Source organism: Spermophilus citellus (genome assembly GCF_964194105.1).
Source record: "Spermophilus citellus genome assembly, chromosome: 17".
Lineage (NCBI taxonomy): Eukaryota > Metazoa > Chordata > Mammalia > Rodentia > Sciuridae > Spermophilus > Spermophilus citellus.
The window spans coordinates 23,255,401-23,273,816 of NC_138199.1; the positions used below are offsets into that span (position 1 = coordinate 23,255,401).

Here is an 18,416-nt window from a genome sequence, read left to right on the forward strand (position 1 = left end):
TTTAGGATCTGAAAAAATATCCTGTTTTTCCTTAGTTTGTAAATTCCAGCATAACAGGTTCTGAGGCTCTTGTTTACTATTGTACCCTCAGTGTCTGGCACAGACCTTGCACGCAATAAATGTTTTGTGAATGAATGAAAGAATGCAAACTTTCACACAGTAATGATTTTGCAGCCACCACACTTCGGAATTTTTTTTTTTTTTTTTTTTATTCCCGCATTCCCTCCACCAGGCCCGAGGTGGTTTCGCAGCCTGCTCAGCAAGGGAGCATAGGAGGTTCCCGAGGTGGAGGCGAGTTGCGCCAGGATTCCAGGCAGAGCTCGCGGCTGGCCGGGCCGGGGGCCGAAGCCGGAGCGGAGGAATGTGCGCAGTGTTGAGTGCTCTCTGGGTGGCCTTAGAACAAGGTGTGACAGACGGCGCGGGACGGGTGGACAAACCGGCTGACAGCGCCTGCAGGGCGCACAAAACGGGTGGCAGATAGCGCCCCCGGGTAATGGGCGGCCCTGGGGCCACTGCGGCGCTAGGGACAGCGGGGCGGGCGGAGGACGGCGGGGGCGGGACAGAATAGACGAGAATCCCGAGGAGGTGAGGCTGGGGGGCCGTCCCGCCCCCAAGGGCAGGCCCTGAGCCCCGGCCCCGCCCCGGCCCTCTGGGGTGTGGGCTCTGGCTCCGGCTCTTCTGTGCTCCCTGTGCTAGCGAACCCGCGAGGGCGCCGGCTCCCGCAGCCAGGGTGAGGGGGCCGGGGAGGGGGCGCCGCAGAGGTCCCGGCCCCGGAAATCGGGCGGGGACGGGAATGGGCTGGGGTTGCTGGGCTTTCTGACTCAGCCACACGCCCAGATTTCGGCTTTTCTCTCCCGGGCGGGACCGCGTAACTTCCTCCTTCCCGCCTGGACCCTCTCTCCCTTCTGGTCTGGCCTGGCTTGAGCCCCGCGGGACCTCTTAACCACCCTGGACTCCTTCCCCAGGTTTCTGCGATACCCCAGTTCCTGGCCATCCGGGCCTGTCTGGGTGTTCCCCCAGGACCTGAATAAGGGACGAGGGGCGGGGCTGAAGGGTTCTGGATGAAGGACCTGAGCAGGAAGGGATGGAGGTTACACGAGGGTTGGTGGGGCGAGTCAGATCAATGGGTCTGTAATCAGAGAAAGGTTGGGAGTCAGCCAGAGGTAGATGAGTGGAAAAGATGAGGACCATGGAGCTTAGGATGGGGGCCAGATTCTGAAGGTCACGTCACTTTGCTGAGGCCTCCTCATATTCCTAGGATGACAGCGACCCTGGAGAGCCCCTTCCCTTCTGGGGACGACCTGGACTCCAGCCAGTTACATATGGAGCCGGATGAGGTGGACACTCTGAGGGAGGGAGAGGACCCAGGTACACAGGGAGTATGAGCCTGAGGGAGGGGAGGTCTGGGTGCTGGGGCCTCTTGGATTCTATACCCTTGGCCTTTTTTTCTTCCCAGCTGACCGAATGCATCCCTTTCTGGCTATCTACGACCTTCAGCCTCTGAAAGTACACCCTTTGGTGTTCGCCCCTGGGGTCCCTGTCACAGCCCAGGTGGTGGGCACTGAAAGATACACCAGTGGATCCAAGGTGGCTGGGCTGGCACCTGGGAGGGGCTTAGAGGGAATCCTGGCCAGACTGGGGGACTGGGACCCAATCAGGGGACATGGATTCAGTTTCTCACACCCCCAGATAGGAACCTGCACTCTATATTCTGTCCGCTTGACTCATGGTGACTTTACATGGACAACCAAGAAGAAGTTCCGTCATTTCCAAGAGTTGCATCGGGACCTCCTGAGACACAAAGTCTTGATGAGTCTTCTACCTCTGGCTCGGTGAGGGGGACCCCACTGCTTCCTGTGAAGGGCAATGCCCCTTTCCTGTGACAGATATCACTTTTCTGCCTGTTTCACCCCCAGTTATAACCTTTCTTCTTCCCCCCAAGTCTAGCTGCTGGGCCCCCTCCCCTGACCTGGTTACCAGGAAACTTTCTCTGCTCAGCTCTCCCTCTCCATGGTTCTATGCCAATATCTCAGCTGGGCTGAATGCCCAAAATACCCTTGGCAGCCTTTCCCTTCTGTTGTCTCCATTCCCAGGGTAGGGAGCCTTCCTTCTGCCAGCATCTAGGCCTTCTCCCCTCCTCCAAGACCCCTCCTTCACTGTCTAGGCACCGAGCCTTGCAACTCTTACCTGAGCCTCACCCCATCCCTTCCACAGTTTTGCTGTTGCCCATTCTCCAGGCCAAGAGGCAGCTGACAGAGAGATGCCCTCTCTACCCCGAGCAGGTCCTGAGGGCTCCACCAGACATGCAGCCAGCAAACAGGTGCGAGCAGACACGAGGTCCTCTGGAAAGGTATGCAGTGTGCAAAGGTCTCTGGTCTCATCTGTCTCTCTCTCTGCCATCCTTACTTTAGAAGTACCTGGAGAATTACCTCAATCATCTACTGACCATGTCTTTCTATCGCAACTACCATGCCATGGTAAGGTCCAAAGACTGGATGCCTGGGTCCTTTGAGGTGGAGCAGGATAATTAGACCCCCAGGAGGCAGGGGGTGTTCTAACTCAGAATCACTTAGAGTTTGAGGGGTTGAAAGTCAGGCCTTCCCTCCAAGCTTTTTTTTTCCTCTGCAGACAGAGTTCCTAGAAGTCAGCCAGCTCTCCTTTATCCCGGACCTGGGCTCCAAAGGACTGTGAGTGTGTGGACCCCTCCCCTAGCCATCTGCACATATCCCTATCCGTGCCTGAGAACAAGGCAGGCAATGCAGGGTAGGCTAGGGTCTGGAGTCCCCATCCAGCATCTCTCTTTTCCTGATGTTCCTGCAGGGAAGGGGTAATCCGGAAGCGCTCCGGTGGTCACCATGTTCCTGGCTTCACCTGTTGTGGCCGAGACCAAGTTTGCTATCGCTGGTCCAAGAGGTGAGGGCTCAGGCTAAGCAGCCAGACAGTGGATACAGGTGAGGAGGGAGATTGGGAGGGAGGGAAGAAAGCACAGAGCCCTTCCTGCTCCAGGTGGCTGGTGGTGAAAGACTCCTTCCTGTTGTACATGCGCCTGGAGACTGGTGCCATCTCATTTGTTCAGCTCTTTGACCCTGGCTTCGAGGTGCAGGTGGGGAAAAGGAGAACAGAGGCACGGTATGGGGTGCGGATCGATACCTCCCACAGGTAAGAGCTCCCTGGTGTGAGAGTCAACTGGTGAGTGGAGAACAGCCCATGGCCCTGAATTGAGTTTAGCAGAAAACATCACAGGAGAGGAAGGCTTTTCTACCCCCACCCTCTGGATCCACTACAGTTTTAAAGCAGGGAACAAGTTCAGCCAGATGCTTGGTATGCTCTTAAAGTCAGGACCAAAGGACATGGGGGTTAGTACAAGCCTGGAGGAAGGGCTCCCAATGTAAAAGACGAGGAATGGCATTCATTAATTCATTCATTCAACAAATCTAATTGCCTGATACAATGCTAGTTGCTGAGGACACAACTGTGAGTAAGGTAGGTGTATGCCCTGTGTCTATGGAGTTATGATTAGGGGCAAGGAAGGAAGTGGGGATAAGTAATAACCAGTTCCGGGCACAGAGGTGGAGGCCTGTACTCCCAGCAACTCAGGAAGCTGAAGCAAGAGGATCCCAAATTTGAGACCAGCCTCAGCAACTTAGTGAGGCCCTGTCTCAAAATAAAATATAAAAAAGGTCTGGGGATGTGGCTCAGTGGTAAAGTGCCTCTGGGTTCAGTCCCAGTCCCCCCACCTCCTACCCCCCCCCCAAAAAAAGAAAGGAAAAATAAAGAAAAGGTAACAGCCAAAGCTGGGAAGTCTCTGGGCGAGACCATAGGTGGTTCATCTCATTGTTTCTGTCCAGGTCCTTGATTCTCAAGTGCAGCAGCTACCGGCAGGCACGGTGGTGGGGCCAGGAGATCACTGAGCTGGCACAGGGCCCAGGCAAAGACTTCCTACAGCTGCACCGGCATGACAGCTATGCCCCACCCAGGCCTGGGACCCTAGCCCGGTGGTGAGACACTGAAATCCCTCTGAGCTTGTGTGTGGCTTTCTTGACCCCCTTGGTCTTCTCTGAGTTCTTGACCCTCTCTTTTATCTGCTCTGACATCTTCTGATTCCAGTGCCCACTTTGATTCCTCCAATCTCCCAGATTGCTTTAACCACACTGATTGATGCTGCTGACCTCCCCTCCTTCCTAACTGCTGACCTCTTAGGAACTCTTTAATCTCTCTGATTTTGTTTGTTTTCTTTCTATCTTTTATTACTTTCTTTCTTTTTTTTTTCTTTTTATACTAGAAATTGAACCTAGGGGTGCTTTACCACTGAGCTATATCCCCAGTCCAATTTATTTTTTATTTTGAGACAAATCTTGCTAAGTTGCTTAGGGCCTCACTAAGTTGCTGAGGCTGGCCTCAAACTCTCAGCTTTCTGAGTTGCTGGGATTACAGGCCTGAACCCCCACACCCAGCTGAACCCTCTCTGTTTGTGATCTCCTCAAATCTCTCTGATTTATTCCTTCATTTATTAAGCATTTTCTAAGTACTACTATATGCCCATCCAGTGCTGGCAATGATACAGGCTTCTTTGGTTTAGGGAAGTAGGTGATCTAATAATAAAACAATGTGAACTTGCTGTAAGCATGATAGATACAGTGTAAGGAGCACAGAGGGGGAGCATCTGCCCCGGCAATGGAATGTCAGAACCAACTTCCAGAAGGCATAATCCTGAGGTTTGCTTTAGCAAGATAAAGAAAATGGAGAAGGGCAGTCCAGGCAAAGAATGTAGAAATAGCTTGACATGTTTGGGAACCGTGAAGACTGATTATTACTGCAGAGAGGAACAGAGAAGAGCCTAGGAGTCAGTAGCACCTGATCTTGCAGGGTCAGTGTGCTAAGCCAAGAGGTCAGACTTTACCACAGGCAGAGGGGAGTGGTGGAATGAATTTTTTCTTGGAGGTAGTGTTGAGATTTAAAAAAAAAATACAAGAACTGGGCTTGGGATGTGGCTCAAGTGGTAGCACGCTCGCCTGGCATGCATGTGGCCCGGGTTCGATCCTCAGCACTACATACAAACAAAGATGTTGTGTCCGCCAATAACTAAAAAATAAATATTAAAAAAAATTTCTCTCTCTCTCTTCCTCTCTCTCTCTCTCCCTCTCTCTCTCTCTCTCTCTCTAAAAAAAAAAACAAAAAACAAAAAACAAAAAAAACCCTAACAATAGCTACCACTACATAGCATTTCCTTTGTTCCACAAACTAATTGTTTTATATGCATTAACCTTTGGATCCTCACAACTCTGTGAAGTAGGTGTGGCTGTCTCTCTTTTGTAGATGAGAAAACTGGGGCAAGGAGATGTTAGGTAATTTACCCAAGGTCACATTCATTGTGCACACTTGAACTGGGACTCAAATGTGGGAAGACGGGGTCAAGACTCTGCTCTTTACCACCATCCTAGACTGTTAGTTTTAAACGTCAAGGGCTAGGGCTGGGGTGTAGCTCAGTGGTAGAGTGTTTGCCTAGCATGCATGAGGCACTGGGTTTGATCCTCAGTGCCACATAAAAATAAATAAATAAAGCAAAGGTATTGTGTCCATCTACAACTAAAAAAAAAAGTCAAAGGCTAGCCCAGAGCAGTAACACATGCCTTCTGAATTCCAGCCACTTGGGAGGCTAAGGCAGGAGGATCTTGAGTTAAAAGCCAGCTTTGGCAATTTTGCAAGGCGCTAAGCAATTCATTAAGACCCTGTTTCTAAATAAAATACAAAAAGGGCTGGGGATGTGGCTCAGTGATTAAGTACCCATAAATTCAATCCCTGGTACCAAAAAAAAAAAAAAAAAAGGGCTAGGGATGTAGCTCAGTGGTAGAGTACCTTCCTAATACTTTTTTTTACCCCCCCAAGATCCTGTGTTTGATCCCCAACACTACAAACAAACAAACTTTTTGACTACAAAAAGTCAAAATTCAGTAACACAAAAAATAAAAGAAAGATTAAAACTTAACTCATTGGAGCTGGGGTCCTGACTCAGAAGTAGAGCTCTCACTTAGCACACGTGAGGCACTGGGTTCCATCCTCAGCACCACATAAAAATGAAATAAAAATATTTTGTTCACCTGTGGGAAGCCATTCTAACACGTGATTGGTGACTCCCGTTAAGGGCCTGAGGCGCTTTGGCTCTGTAGAAGCTTTCCCGACCCTTTCCTGATGAGAGAGCCCATCCGTGTGGGGGTGTGCCTGACCACTGACCCCAGGGACCCAATCACTGACCCTGACCTTGGAGTGCAGCCCTCCCTCAACCTTCATTGGATGGAATTCTCCCCTGAATCTCTTGTTCCCCAATAAAGGGCTACTCCCAGGCGTGTTCGCTCTCTCTCTCTCCTGCTAGCCCTGAGTAATCCTCGCTGCCCTGCTGGGCGGCTAGAGGTGGGAACCAGAGAGGTGAGCCGTCTCGGACCTAGCAATATAAATAAGGTAACTGTGTGTTTTATTTCGATCTATTCTAACTAACTTTATGCCTAGAACCTCATTAATGAAACCACTGCGCAGGACGCATGGTAGATCCACCTACAACTAAAAAATAAATATTAAAAAAAACCTCACTCATTACATAACACTCTATCTACTCCTCCTTACTCCTTCCTTAAACCTGTCCCAGCAATCCCATTTCTCTTCCCAGAAATAACCCTGACAGTAGTGGATATTTATCCTCTTAGATCCTTTCCTGCATATTTTTATATGTGCATGCACATATGTTATTTTTTAACATAAATGATATATACATCTTCTTGCAACTCCCCTCCACTTACTACATGTATTAGAAATTAAACATTTGGGTTATTTCCCATTTTCACTTTCATAGACAATATTTCCATAAACACAGTCTTTGCCTAAGCATTTTAGAATATGTATTCCTAGAAAGGGAAGTATAACTCTGTGGTAAAACATGCAAAACCCTGGGTTAGGATCCCAGCATCACCACAAACAAAAAGGAAAAAGAACATATATTACTAGAACTAAAATTACTATGTATATTTAATGGTATTGAAGAGTGTTGCATATGGGGCTGGGATGTAGCTCAGTGGTAGAATGCTTGCCTAGAATGCATGAGGCCTTAGATTTGATACCTAGTACTACCCCCAAAAAAGTTATTCATTTTAATTTCAGTTTCTTGTTTGCATATCTTTTTCTATGATTAACTATTTTTAAAACATTTTTTTTAGTTATAGATGAACACAATATCTTTACTTTTATTTATTTATTTTTACGTGGTGCTGAGGATCGAGCCCAGTGCTTCATGCATGCCAGGCAAGCATCTGCCATTGAGCTACAGCTCCAGACCTGATTAACTATTTTAATTTTTTCTGTTCTTTGCCCATTCTTCAGTGTCTTTTTCTTAATTAATTTGCTGGAGCTCTTTATGTGTAATATAGTAATCCTCCTAGTCTTTAGTCCATTTCTTTAGTTTATTGTGTCTTTTATCATTTTTTTAATGTAGCTCATATTGGCAGATCATACTGGTAAACCCCACTTTGATACCCTCTGACTTTTCTGATAATTCCTGATCTTTGACTTTGCTTTCACCTCTGACTTATGACTGTCCTCCCATCTTCACTCTCCAGAACTTTCTGGCTTCTACCTCCCCTGACCTCCTTGGCTTGGCCTCCCCCCAGGTTCGTGAATGGGGCAGGTTACTTTGCTGCTGTAGCAGATGCCATCCTTCGAGCTCGAGAAGAGATTTTCATCACAGACTGGTGGTGAGTGGAGAAAGACCTATGAGAGAAGGGGTAGGGTAGACCTGTAGCAGATCCGCATACAGGTTAAGCAAAGAGTGGCTGCCTGGCTGGAGCTCAGCTTGCCTCTTACCTACTGCCCTGAATCCTAGGTTGAGTCCTGAGATTTACCTGAAGCGTCCAGCCCATTCAGACGACTGGAGACTGGACATTATGCTCAAGAGGAAGGCGGTGAGGAAAGTGATCAGGCTAGAAAGGAGGAATGGTGGGATTGCATGTGGGTGAAGGTTGATTAGAAGGACAGCAGCAAGGGATAAGATAGGGAATCTGAGACTTCAGGGGAGGGAAATATGCTTGTCCTGGCTCAGTGTCAGTCAGACATCACCTCTTCTCAGTACTGGCAGACTTCACTCCTGGTACCCATAGCACGTTATTGTTACCTGGGGTGTACATGTATATCTCGTACTGGACTGATAAACAGCATTAGTTCTAGTTCAAAGCACAGCACCTGTCATATCAGGGGGCATTTGTGGATGTTGATAGCTGGGAGGAAGGCTACATGGATGATGGAAGGTGACTAGGTAAGTGGATGGATAGATAATGGAAAAGGAGATGAATGGAAGAATATGAGTTGGAAACATGGAGGCATACAGAGTGGGTGGGAAGGGGAATGAATGAGAGATGGTAGATAAGATGATGAGTAGGCTGGGGATATAGCTCAGTTGGTTAAGTGCTTGCCTCACATGCAGAAGGCCCTGGGTTCAATCCCCAACACCACAGGGGGGGAAAAAGATGATGAGTAAATGGTTGAGAAGATGGATAGATAGATAATGAAGGGTAGGTGGATAGACGTGTGGATAGATGAGTGGATGAGTAGATAAGTCAGTCTTAAGTTTGCTGCAAGCATTAAGGCAGTGTTGCATGCAGAGCATCTAGGATCTTCAGGCAGGTGGAGGGCCATATAGGAATCCTGAACATGAAGAAGGGAGGGAAGAAAGGGGCCAATCTGGGAGAGGTACAGGTTTTTAATTCCCTTATTCACCACCAGGAGGAGGGTGTCCGTGTGTCTGTACTGCTGTTTAAGGAAGTGGAATTGGCCTTGGGCATCAACAGTGGCTATAGCAAGAGGATGCTGATGCTGTTGCATCCCAATATAAAGGTGACTCTGCGTCAGAGACCCCTCCCACAGAAGAGTCCTCCTCACCACACTTCCCCATCCCCTCTAAGCCCCCTCCCTGGAGGTCTCATCCTTCCATCTTTCCCTCTCCATCTTCTCTTACCTAAATCCACCCTCATGACTCCTTCCTCTACACATGCTCCAGGTGATGCGTCACCCAGACCAAGTGACATTGTGGGCTCATCATGAGAAGCTTCTGGTAGTAGACCAAGTGGTGGCCTTCTTGGGGGGTCTGGACCTTGCCTATGGTCGCTGGGATGATCTACACTATCGACTCACTGACCTTGGAGACTCCTCTGAATCAACCACCCCACAGGTAATTCTCCCATGGCCTTCCTGAGGTTCCCCCAAACTCAGATAGTCAAAATCCATATGCCTTCCCAGCTCTACCCTTCCCCCTCCAGTCATTCCAAGCATTGCCCACCCTCAATCTTTCTAGAATCCCAAGAACCCACTTTGAGAATACTATAACCCAGTTTTTTCTCCATTTTCACTAACTAAAAGTGCAGCTGAAGGGGAGGGATGAAGGATCAAACTCTCTTTCATTCTTACTGTCTCTGTCTCTCTCAGCCTATTTCAGTGTTCCTGTCTTCTCTTTGGCCTGGCTCTGTATGGCCCCATGACCTCGCCTTGCCCCATGTTGCCCCTTACAGCCTCCCACCCCATGCCCAGACTCTGCAACCACCCCAGACCTCTCTCACAACCAATTCTTCTGGCTGGGCAAGGACTACAGCAATCTTATCACCAAGGACTGGGTACAGCTGGACCGGCCTTTTGAAGGTGAGGCTCCCTTCCTGCAAGGCCTCCAAGAGCTGGGAGCAGGGGCAGAAGTTGAGGCTGGGACTGAGAACTGGTTGACATGGTTAAAGATAATGTAGCCTTCCATCTGGTAGCCTCCTCCTCCTCCTCCTGCCCCAGGTATCCCCAAGAGACCAGCCTGACCTCTCCCCTGACTCGCCTGGGGCTCCCAGATTTCATTGACAGGGAGACCACACCACGGATGCCATGGCGGGACATTGGAGTGGTCATCCATGGCTCAGCTGCCCGAGACCTTGCCCGGCACTTCATCCAGCGCTGGAACTTCACCAAGGTGCTCACTCCTCCAGGGCATCTGGAAGTAGGGAGGGAGAGCCAGGCTTAGCTGCCCACCTCCTGCTAACTCTGCCATCCCTCTACCTCAGACCACCAAGGCCAAGTACAAGATACCCATGTACCCCTACCTGTTGCCTAAGTCCACCAGCACCGCACACCAGCTCCCCTTCACACTCCCTGGGGGACAGTGCACCACTGTGCAGGTGAGGCTCCTGACTTCAGCCAGCCCACTCTTCCCCTTACCCTCAGTCCAGTGCCCCACCCATGTTCCCTGTTGTGAGAGTTCCCAAGATTCCACCTCCTCTGGGATTAGAAACCACATTATTTTCACTGTGCCATTAGGTCTTGCGGTCTGTGGACCGCTGGTCAGCAGGAACTTTGGAGAACTCTATCCTCAATGCCTACCTGCACACCATCAGGGAGAGCCAGCACTTCCTCTACATTGAGGTCTGACGGGGGTGAGGGTGGAGGAAGAGGATGGAAGGGATGTCCCAGGGGAGAGGCTGAGAGTGCAAGTGTGATCGTGGAGAGCTGGTGTGGGTGGGCCTGGACTAGATGGGGAAGTGCAAGACCAAGGCCTGGGCTGGGGACTGGGGGGCGGGGAGTGAGGACAGGGCCTGGGACCAGGCTGCTGATGTCTCTCTCTGGTCCCTGTCCCAGAATCAGTTCTTCATTAGCTGCTCAGATGGGCGTACGGTTCTGAACAAGGTGGGCGATGAGATTGTGGACAGAATCCTGAAGGCCCACAAGTAAGGTGGACTCAGGATGGTGGGGACAGTGGGCATGGTTTAAGCCCAGCCAGAGTGGGTAGGGTTCACTTAGGGGGCGTCACACCTCTGATTCTGCCCCTTTCCCCAGGCAGGGACAGTGTTTCAGAGTATACGTGCTTTTGCCCTTGCTCCCTGGCTTCGAGGGTGACATCTCCACGGGTGGAGGTAACTCCATCCAGGCCATTCTGCACTTCACTTACAGGTGACCACAGCCAGGCTCTGCGTCTCATTCTGCCCATGCCTCCTCCTAACTCTGTCTTGACTCCTTCCTGCTAGACCTTTGAGGTCCACCTCTCCTGAAACCTCCCTTCCCCTGCCCAGCCTCCACCTCCCTCCCTTCCCCTGCCCAGCCTCCACCTCCCTCACCTTTTTTTTTTCCTCTCAGGACCCTGTGTCGTGGGGAGTATTCAATCCTGCATCGCCTCAAAGCAGCCAGTGAGTGCTGGGGACTGGGTCAAGCCCCCACCAGACCTCTAGGGAGCTGGAGGTCTGGGAGTAAGGAAAGGAGGCTGTCATTCTATTTTTTTTTTTTTTTATGGTACTGGGGAGATTGAATCCAAGGGTATTCTACCACTGAAGTATTCCCTAGCTCTTTTTGCTTAATTTCATTCATTTATTCAGTCATTTATTTTGAGGTACCAAGGATTGAACTCAGGGGCACTTGACTACTGAACCACATTCCCAGTCCTATTTCGTATTTTACTATTTAGAGACAGGGTCTTACTGAGTTGCTTAGTGCCTCAGTGTTGCTGAGGCTGGCTTTGAACTCACAGTCTTCCTGTCTCAGCCTCCAGAGCCATTAGGATTTCAGGCGTGTGCCACTGCGCCCAATTTCATTTTATTTTTGAAACAGGGTCTTGCTAAGTTGCCCAGGCTGGCCTTTTGTCTCAGCCCCTCAAATTGCTGGGATTAAGGCCTTTGCCACTGCATGGGGCTTGTCATTCTTCTGTGCTTCTGGAGCTACTCAGACCCCAGGTGGCCTTTCATTGCCAAGAGAAGTGTACAGATTAGACTCTAGGCAGGGCTTCTGAAATGAGGAGAGAGGTGGGACAGGGCCCCATCTGCACACAGAGGGTACTTCTCACCTCACTCCCCATCCTCTCTTATGTGCAGTGGGGACAGCGTGGCGGGACTACATGTCCATCTGTGGGCTCCGCACACACGGAGAGCTGGGCGGGCACCCAGTCTCAGAACTCATCTATATCCACAGCAAGCTGCTCATTGCAGATGACCGGACAGTCATCATTGGTCAGTTTTGGATCTGGGCCCCTAGCATCAACAGGAGGGTGGAGAGAGGCAGAGGGGTGACAAGGGATGACAGAGACTGCAGTTGAGGGTCAAGGGAGGTTTTGCCCACAGGCCAGTTTTCTGATAAAGGTGATGGGATATTTGAGGATGCCCCTGGGCCAAGGCAGATGCAGCATGTCCTGCACCTACCACAGGTTCTGCAAACATCAATGACCGGAGCTTGCTGGGGAAGAGAGACAGCGAACTGGCGGTGCTGATTGAGGACACAGAGATGGAGCCATCCCTGATGGATGGGGCAGAATATCAAGCGGGCAGGTTTGCCTTGAGCTTGCGGAAGCACTGCTTCAGGTAGAGCCGGGTGGGGTGCTGCAAGAAGGAGGGGGTGGAGGAGGGGGACTTGCCTTTTGAGTCAGATGTGAGAACTGCCTAGAGCTAGTGTTCAATTTCCCAGGAGGCAGGCTAATCCAGTTTAGGCTATCAGCAAAGTAGGAACACCAAAAAAAGGAAAAAAAATTAAAAATAGAGACAAATCAATGCTCTGTTGGACTCATTTACTTATTTTACAGTTTAATAGTGCCATCTAGTTTGAAGTACCAGGGTAGAGATACTATAACTTTTCTGATATTCATGTTCTCTAAAGATCATAATTTGGCTGGGGTTGTGGCTCAGTGGTAGAGCTTTTGCACTGGATTTGATTCTCAGCAACACCTATAAATAAATAAATATAATAAAGGTCCATTGACAACTAAAAAAAAAAAAAATCTTAATTTGGCCCCATCCGGATCTTTTCTTCCATAGTGTGATTCTCGGGGCAAATGCACGGCCAGACCTGGATCTTCGAGACCCTATCTGTGATGACTTCTTCCAGTTGTGGCAAGAGACAGCAGAGAATAATGCCAATATCTATGAGCAGGTGGGAGCTGAGGGGGGGCTAGCCTTGGGGATTTGATGAATTATCTTGCTGAAGGTGAGGCAGAGAGAAACAGTCATTCTCAGAAAGGAGGTGGGGGGGAGGGGGACTTGCCTTTTGAGTAGGGAGCATTTACTATTAGGGGATTTAGTGGCCCCAGTCAACATGGGGGATATTGAGAAGTGGTATGGGGAATCAAGAGTCTAGGCCAGTTAGCTTAGACTCTTGTGCAAGCGTCTCCAAGTGTAACTGGCTTCCATGCTCACCTGCCCCCAGATCTTCCGCTGTCTGCCGTCTAATGCCACCCGTTCCCTGCGGACTCTCCGGGAATATGTGACCGTGGAACCTCTGGCCACAGTCAGCCCTTCCTTGGCCAGGTCTGAGCTCAACCTGGTCCAGGGCCACCTGGTTCACTTCCCTCTCAAGTTCTTGGAAGATGAGTCTTTGCTGCCCCCGCTGGGGAGCAAGGAGGGGATGATACCCCTAGAAGTGTGGACATAGCTGAGGCTTCAGACAGGGAGAGGTCACCAGCTGTGGAACTCTACCATGCTTGGTTCTCTGTCCCTAAACCCTGAGGACTGAGGGTGGGTGCCCTTTGAGATCTGAGGAAGCAGGCATCCCTGGAGGGGACTAGAGAAATCATAGAGAACCTTTACTTGAAAAGTAGTCAAAGAGGCACTCCAAACCTGGTCTGGGGAGGCAGAAGAGGGTCCCTTTGAGGTTCACCCTCCCTGCCTCAGCATTGAAACCACTGCTCCAGAGAAGCATAATTCCTACCAGACGCCTGAAGTCAAGCTTCTTATTCTGGGAGGAGGGGACTCTACCCTGGGCATTCCCCATCTCTCCTTCTTTTGCCCTTGGACCCCCTCCCTACTCCAGGGTCTCTCAGCCCATTGCTGCCAAGATGGAGGGAAGGATAAAACCACTTCTGGCTGCAGCCCCCACTGGGGTCAGGGAGGAAGGCACACTAACTCCCTTCACCAGCCTGCTGACAGACACTAACTTCTTACCAGTTCAATAAGCATTTCATAAATAAAAGTTTAGAAAAGGCATATGCCTCTTTATTGAAGGAGTTTAGTGCTCGTCTCAGACACCCCCTTCCTGCCTACAAAGGACACCAGTCTCCTACACCTTCTCCCCCATCCCCACTCCTTTCTTCTTCCTGTCTGCATGCATCTCCGTGCTTCTGTCTGTAGCTTCAGAGCACAGTGCTGCTGCTTCAGTATAAGGAAGGGCAACGCAAAACCACGACACGGAGAACCCTGGAGCTTATACTGCAGCTGCCAATGACAGGGGTGCCCTGAGAAGGGCCTGACAGGCTCCTCTTATTCAAGTAGCAGTACCCAGAGGAGCTTATGAAACCCCTTTGGAATGGTTAAGAAGTACATGTTTGAGTCTAGGGGTACAGCTCAGGGGTAGAACTCATGTTTAGCATGCATAAGACCCTGGGTTCAAAGCCCAACACACACACACACACACACTCAGTATAGGCTTGGCCAGGTGCAGTGGCTCACACCTGTAGTCTGAATAACTCAGGAAGCTAAAGCAAAAGGATTACAAGCTTGAGAATGATTCAGCAAGACCCTTTCTCAAAAAATAAAAAGGGCTGGGAATGTAGCTCTGGTGGAGTACTCCTGGGTTTAATCCCCAGTACCAAACAGAGGCAGGGCTGAAAGGTCAAGGTCAGGGAAAACTGGATTTATCACTTAAAGTTATCAAGATACATTAATTCTCTGGGCATCAGTGGTCTGGACAGGAAAATGGGAATAATACTTTTGCCCAGCTTGCTATAAAGACTCAGTCGCTGACCTGAATATTAACTGAGCTCCTGCTATCTGCCAGCCACTGTTCTAGACTCATAGAATGAAGTGCAGCAAAGTCCTCACCCTTAAGGCAGGTTGCAGTGCTTCATTGTCCAACATAGTAGCTACTAGCTACATGTGATATTTCAATTTAAATGAATTAAATCGAGAGAGGGTGGGGGATGTGGCTCAGAGGTAGAGCTCTTGTCTGGCATGCTTAGGACCTTGGTTCGAACCTCAACACCACAAATAAAGAAAGAGAGAGAAGCAAGAAAGAATTCAGTGCTTCACATTTGCCACATTATAAGTGTTTAAAAGCCACTTATTGCTAACAGCCCCCATACTATTCAGTGCAGATATACACCATTTCTAGCACTGCACAAAGTTCTATTGGAAGAAATGCCCAAGAGGAAAGACTAAAACGCATAGTGGAGGAAAGAAGATAACACCAAATTGAGGATGGCTATCTCCCAGGAGGGGTACACAAACAGCTTCAATTCAATTGAAGATAAACTCAATTTATCTTTTATACTGAGTAGTGAATACATAGTTTATGAAACACACTTTATGGACTATACATAAATGTATATATACACACAGTGTGTGTGTGTGTAAATATGTGTGTAAATATATGTGTAATGGGTTTTATACATTTTTTAAAAAATTTTACTAACGTATTTATTTATTTTTTCTTGGACAGGGGATTGAACCCAGGGTTGCTCTATCACTGAGCTACATCCCCAGTCCTTTTTATTTTTTATTTTGAGACAGGGTCTTGCTGAATTGCCCAGGCTAGACTTGAATTTGTGAACCTCCTGCCTCAACTTTCTGAGTTGCTGGGATTACAGGTGTGGGCTACCATGCCTATTAGATTATATATACACATATATTCATAACTTTTCTTTAAAGTGACTTTTTTAATATGTATGAAATATTTCAAAGTTAGAAAAAAGTTGATCACTGGACCTAGTTTATGCCCTTCCATTCCACCAGTCTCAATCACCAGTATCACAATTGGCCACAAAAGCAGAAAGAAACTAAGCAGAGTAAAGCAAGTTTAATGAGGTTTCCTGCAAGATGGGGATTCAGGGGGGTGATGATGGGAAGAGGACATAAAGTGCCTGCCCCATCCTTTCTTTTTTTTTTTAAATTATTTTATTTATTTATTTTTTTGCAGTATTGGGGATTGAACCCAGGACCTTGTGCATTTTTTTTAATATTTATTTTTTAGTTCTCATCGGACACAACATCTTTGTATGTGGTGCTGAGGATTGAACCCAGGCCGCACGCATGCCAGGCGAGTCCACTACCGCTTGAGCCACATCCCCAGCCCCCCAGCCTTTCCTTTGAGTTCAGGTTTCTGGTTCTCTAAAGAAGCCACTGTCAGTGCCTGGATTCAATCCCCAGACCAAAAAAGCCACTTCTGTGCAAGAAATCCCCCTCCCACACAGAGCAATCTCTGGGTACTAATTGGCATTCTATTAATTAGCCTCATTGTTGGTACTAAGTACTTCTTTCCTAAGAAGACAGTACCTCATAATTGTGGAGTGGGATGGAGGCAGTAGTTGCCCTAGGCAGGGTCAGGGGCTAGATGGGCCTCTACTTAACATTGGCAACTTGACTTTCCTTCCTGAGTCCTTAAATCTTGATTGGAAGCCCTCTAGCAAGTGCGAGTGTTTAGTAAGGGAATAGTAGGAGAGGGCTTAGAATAAAAATAGTTATATTTGGGAGGTATCAGAGATTGAACCCAGGGGTGCTTAACCACTAAGCCACACACCCCCAGCCCTATCTGTTTTTTTGAAACTAGCTCTAAGTTGCTTAGGGCTTGGAAAAGTTGCTAAAGCTGGCTTAGGGGTTGAGGGTGTAGGTCAGTTGCAGAGCACCTGCTTGAAATGCCTGACATCCTGGGTTCAATCCCCAGCACCGAACAAAACAAAGTCCGTAAGACCAGCATGGAGGAAAAGGTTGGTGGTAGACAACTAGGCCAATACAATATTCATTATTCCTCCAAGGGTTCTATAATTAATCTTTTGTTGTATGTTTGGGTCTGGGGATAGAAGCCATGCTAAACAGATGTTCTACCCCTGAACCCCCAGCTAGTTTTTGTTTGTTTCTTTTTGTGATGCTGGGGATTGAACCCAGGACCTTGTGCATACAAGGCAAGTACTCTACCAAGTGAGTTACATCCCAGCCACCCCAGCTGGTCTTATTTTTATTTTATTATTATTTTTAAAAAATATTTTTTTTAGTTGTAGGTGGACATAAAAATCTTTATTTTTATATGGTGCTGAGGATCCAACCCAGCACCCCACACATGCTAGGCGAGCACTTTACCACTGAGCCACATCCCCAGCCCCTTATTATTTTTTTAAAAGAGGTACTGCTTTCATTTATTTTTCCTTAAGAATTTAACCTTTATTTTATTTATTTGTTTTTGTGTGGTGCTGAGGCTCAACCCCAGTGCCTCACTCATGCTAGACAAGTGCTCTACCACTGAGCTACAATTCCAGCCTCTATTTATCTATTTATTTATTTATGAGTTGTAGTTGGACACGATACCTTTATTTTATTTATTTTTATGTGGTGCTGAGGATCGAACCCAGGGACTCGCACTTGCTAGGCAAGCGCTCTACCATAAACCCAGCCCATCTTATTTTATTTTTGATGATGGGAATCTAACCCTGGGCCTCATGCATGGCAGGCAAACGCTTTTCTACTAAGCTATATCTCTAGTCCCTGTTGTATGTTTGTTTTTGTTTTTTTTTTAAAGAGAGAGGGAGAGAGGGAGAGAGAATTTATATATATATATATATATATATATATATATATTTTTTTTTTTTAGTTTTCGACAGACACAACATCATTGTTTGTATGTGGTGCTGAGGATCGAACCCGGGCCGCACGCATGCTAGATGAGCGCACTACCGCTTGAGCCACATCCCCAGCCCCCTGTTGTATGTTTTGTATTTTAAATTTTCTTGATGCCCGGTCCAGGTCTCCCCCCACCATTAGTTTATCTTTTTGTTTTTATCATAGATAACTTAAAAATATATAAAAGTAGGGAATAGGATAAGGAATCTTCACAGATTCATGTTTACCCATGAATTCCTACTCTAGCTTCAATAATTATCATCTTGGAACCAAGTGTGGTAGCCCAGGCCTCTAATCCCAGCAATTACTCTGAGGCAGAAGTATCGAAAGTTGGAGGTCAGTGTCAGCAAGTTAGGTAGGCCCTTAGCAATTTAGCAAAACCCCATCTCAAAATACAAAATAGTCAGGGGATGTAGCTCAGTGGTAAAGTGCCCCTGGGTTCAATTCCCAGTAAGAACAACAACAAAAAAGTAATTATCAGTTTAGGGCCAAACTTGTTCTTTGTCCTGTTTACCCCCAGATTTCGTTGCCTCTTGAGGATTGGGTGGCCATTTATTCCATCCCTGTGACTTTGATTTATTTATTCATTCATTTAATATCTATTAAACACTTTATGAGTCAGTCACTAGTAAATTTATTGAGGGTCTAGTATATGCTGAGTGCTTTACATTTATAATTGTATTTTATCCTAACATCTATTATTATCTCTGTTTTACAGATGATTAGAATTGAGCCTCAGTGAGGTAGTGATTTGCTTAAAGTGCTAACTTCAAATTCTATGTATTTTGTAGGGTGTGGTAGAGCGACCCTGAAATCTCAGCTACTTGTGAG

General features: G+C 48.0%; 1 protein-coding gene across 7 annotated transcripts; it reads left to right on the top strand.

Annotated features, from left to right (window-relative positions):
- The first annotated feature begins 265 nt into the window (after positions 1-265).
- On the top strand, positions 266-17,641 carry PLD2 (phospholipase D2). Of its 7 annotated transcripts, none has more exons than XM_081270571.1 (26): positions 575-730; positions 1,259-1,368; positions 1,457-1,587; positions 1,690-1,832; positions 2,215-2,320; positions 2,412-2,477; positions 2,629-2,687; positions 2,821-2,913; positions 3,007-3,159; positions 3,849-3,998; positions 7,656-7,739; positions 7,868-7,946; positions 8,764-8,874; positions 9,038-9,208; positions 9,546-9,672; positions 9,864-9,982; positions 10,074-10,187; positions 10,327-10,431; positions 10,645-10,733; positions 10,843-10,956; positions 11,140-11,189; positions 11,868-12,002; positions 12,197-12,350; positions 12,801-12,915; positions 13,189-13,289; positions 17,557-17,641. In XM_081270571.1, the coding sequence occupies exons 2-26, from the start codon at positions 1,260-1,262 to the stop codon at positions 17,624-17,626; spliced, it is 2,748 nt and encodes a 915-aa protein (XP_081126697.1). In that variant the 5' UTR covers positions 575-730; position 1,259; the 3' UTR covers positions 17,627-17,641. The 7 variants fall into 7 exon arrangements, with proteins under 7 accessions (XP_081126695.1, XP_081126696.1, XP_081126697.1 ...); XM_081270572.1 differs by lacking the exon at positions 17,557-17,641 and adding an exon at positions 15,946-15,999 and having other exon boundaries at positions 576-730; XM_081270569.1 differs by lacking the exons at positions 575-730; positions 17,557-17,641 and adding an exon at positions 266-490 and having other exon boundaries at positions 13,189-13,956.
- The last annotated feature ends 775 nt before the right edge of the window (positions 17,642-18,416 follow it).

Bases quoted from the DNA above. Each gene is read 5' to 3' on its own strand.
- PLD2 (XM_081270569.1), top strand. From the start codon at position 1,260: ATGACAGCGACCCTGGAGAGCCCCTTCCCTTCTGGGGACGACCTGGAC. The intron at 1,369-1,456 runs GTACACAGGGAG...TTTTCTTCCCAG, and splicing joins GAGGGAGGGAGAGGACCCAG to CTGACCGAATGCATCCCTTT. The intron at 10,188-10,326 runs GTGAGGCTCCTG...CTGTGCCATTAG, and splicing joins GACAGTGCACCACTGTGCAG to GTCTTGCGGTCTGTGGACCG.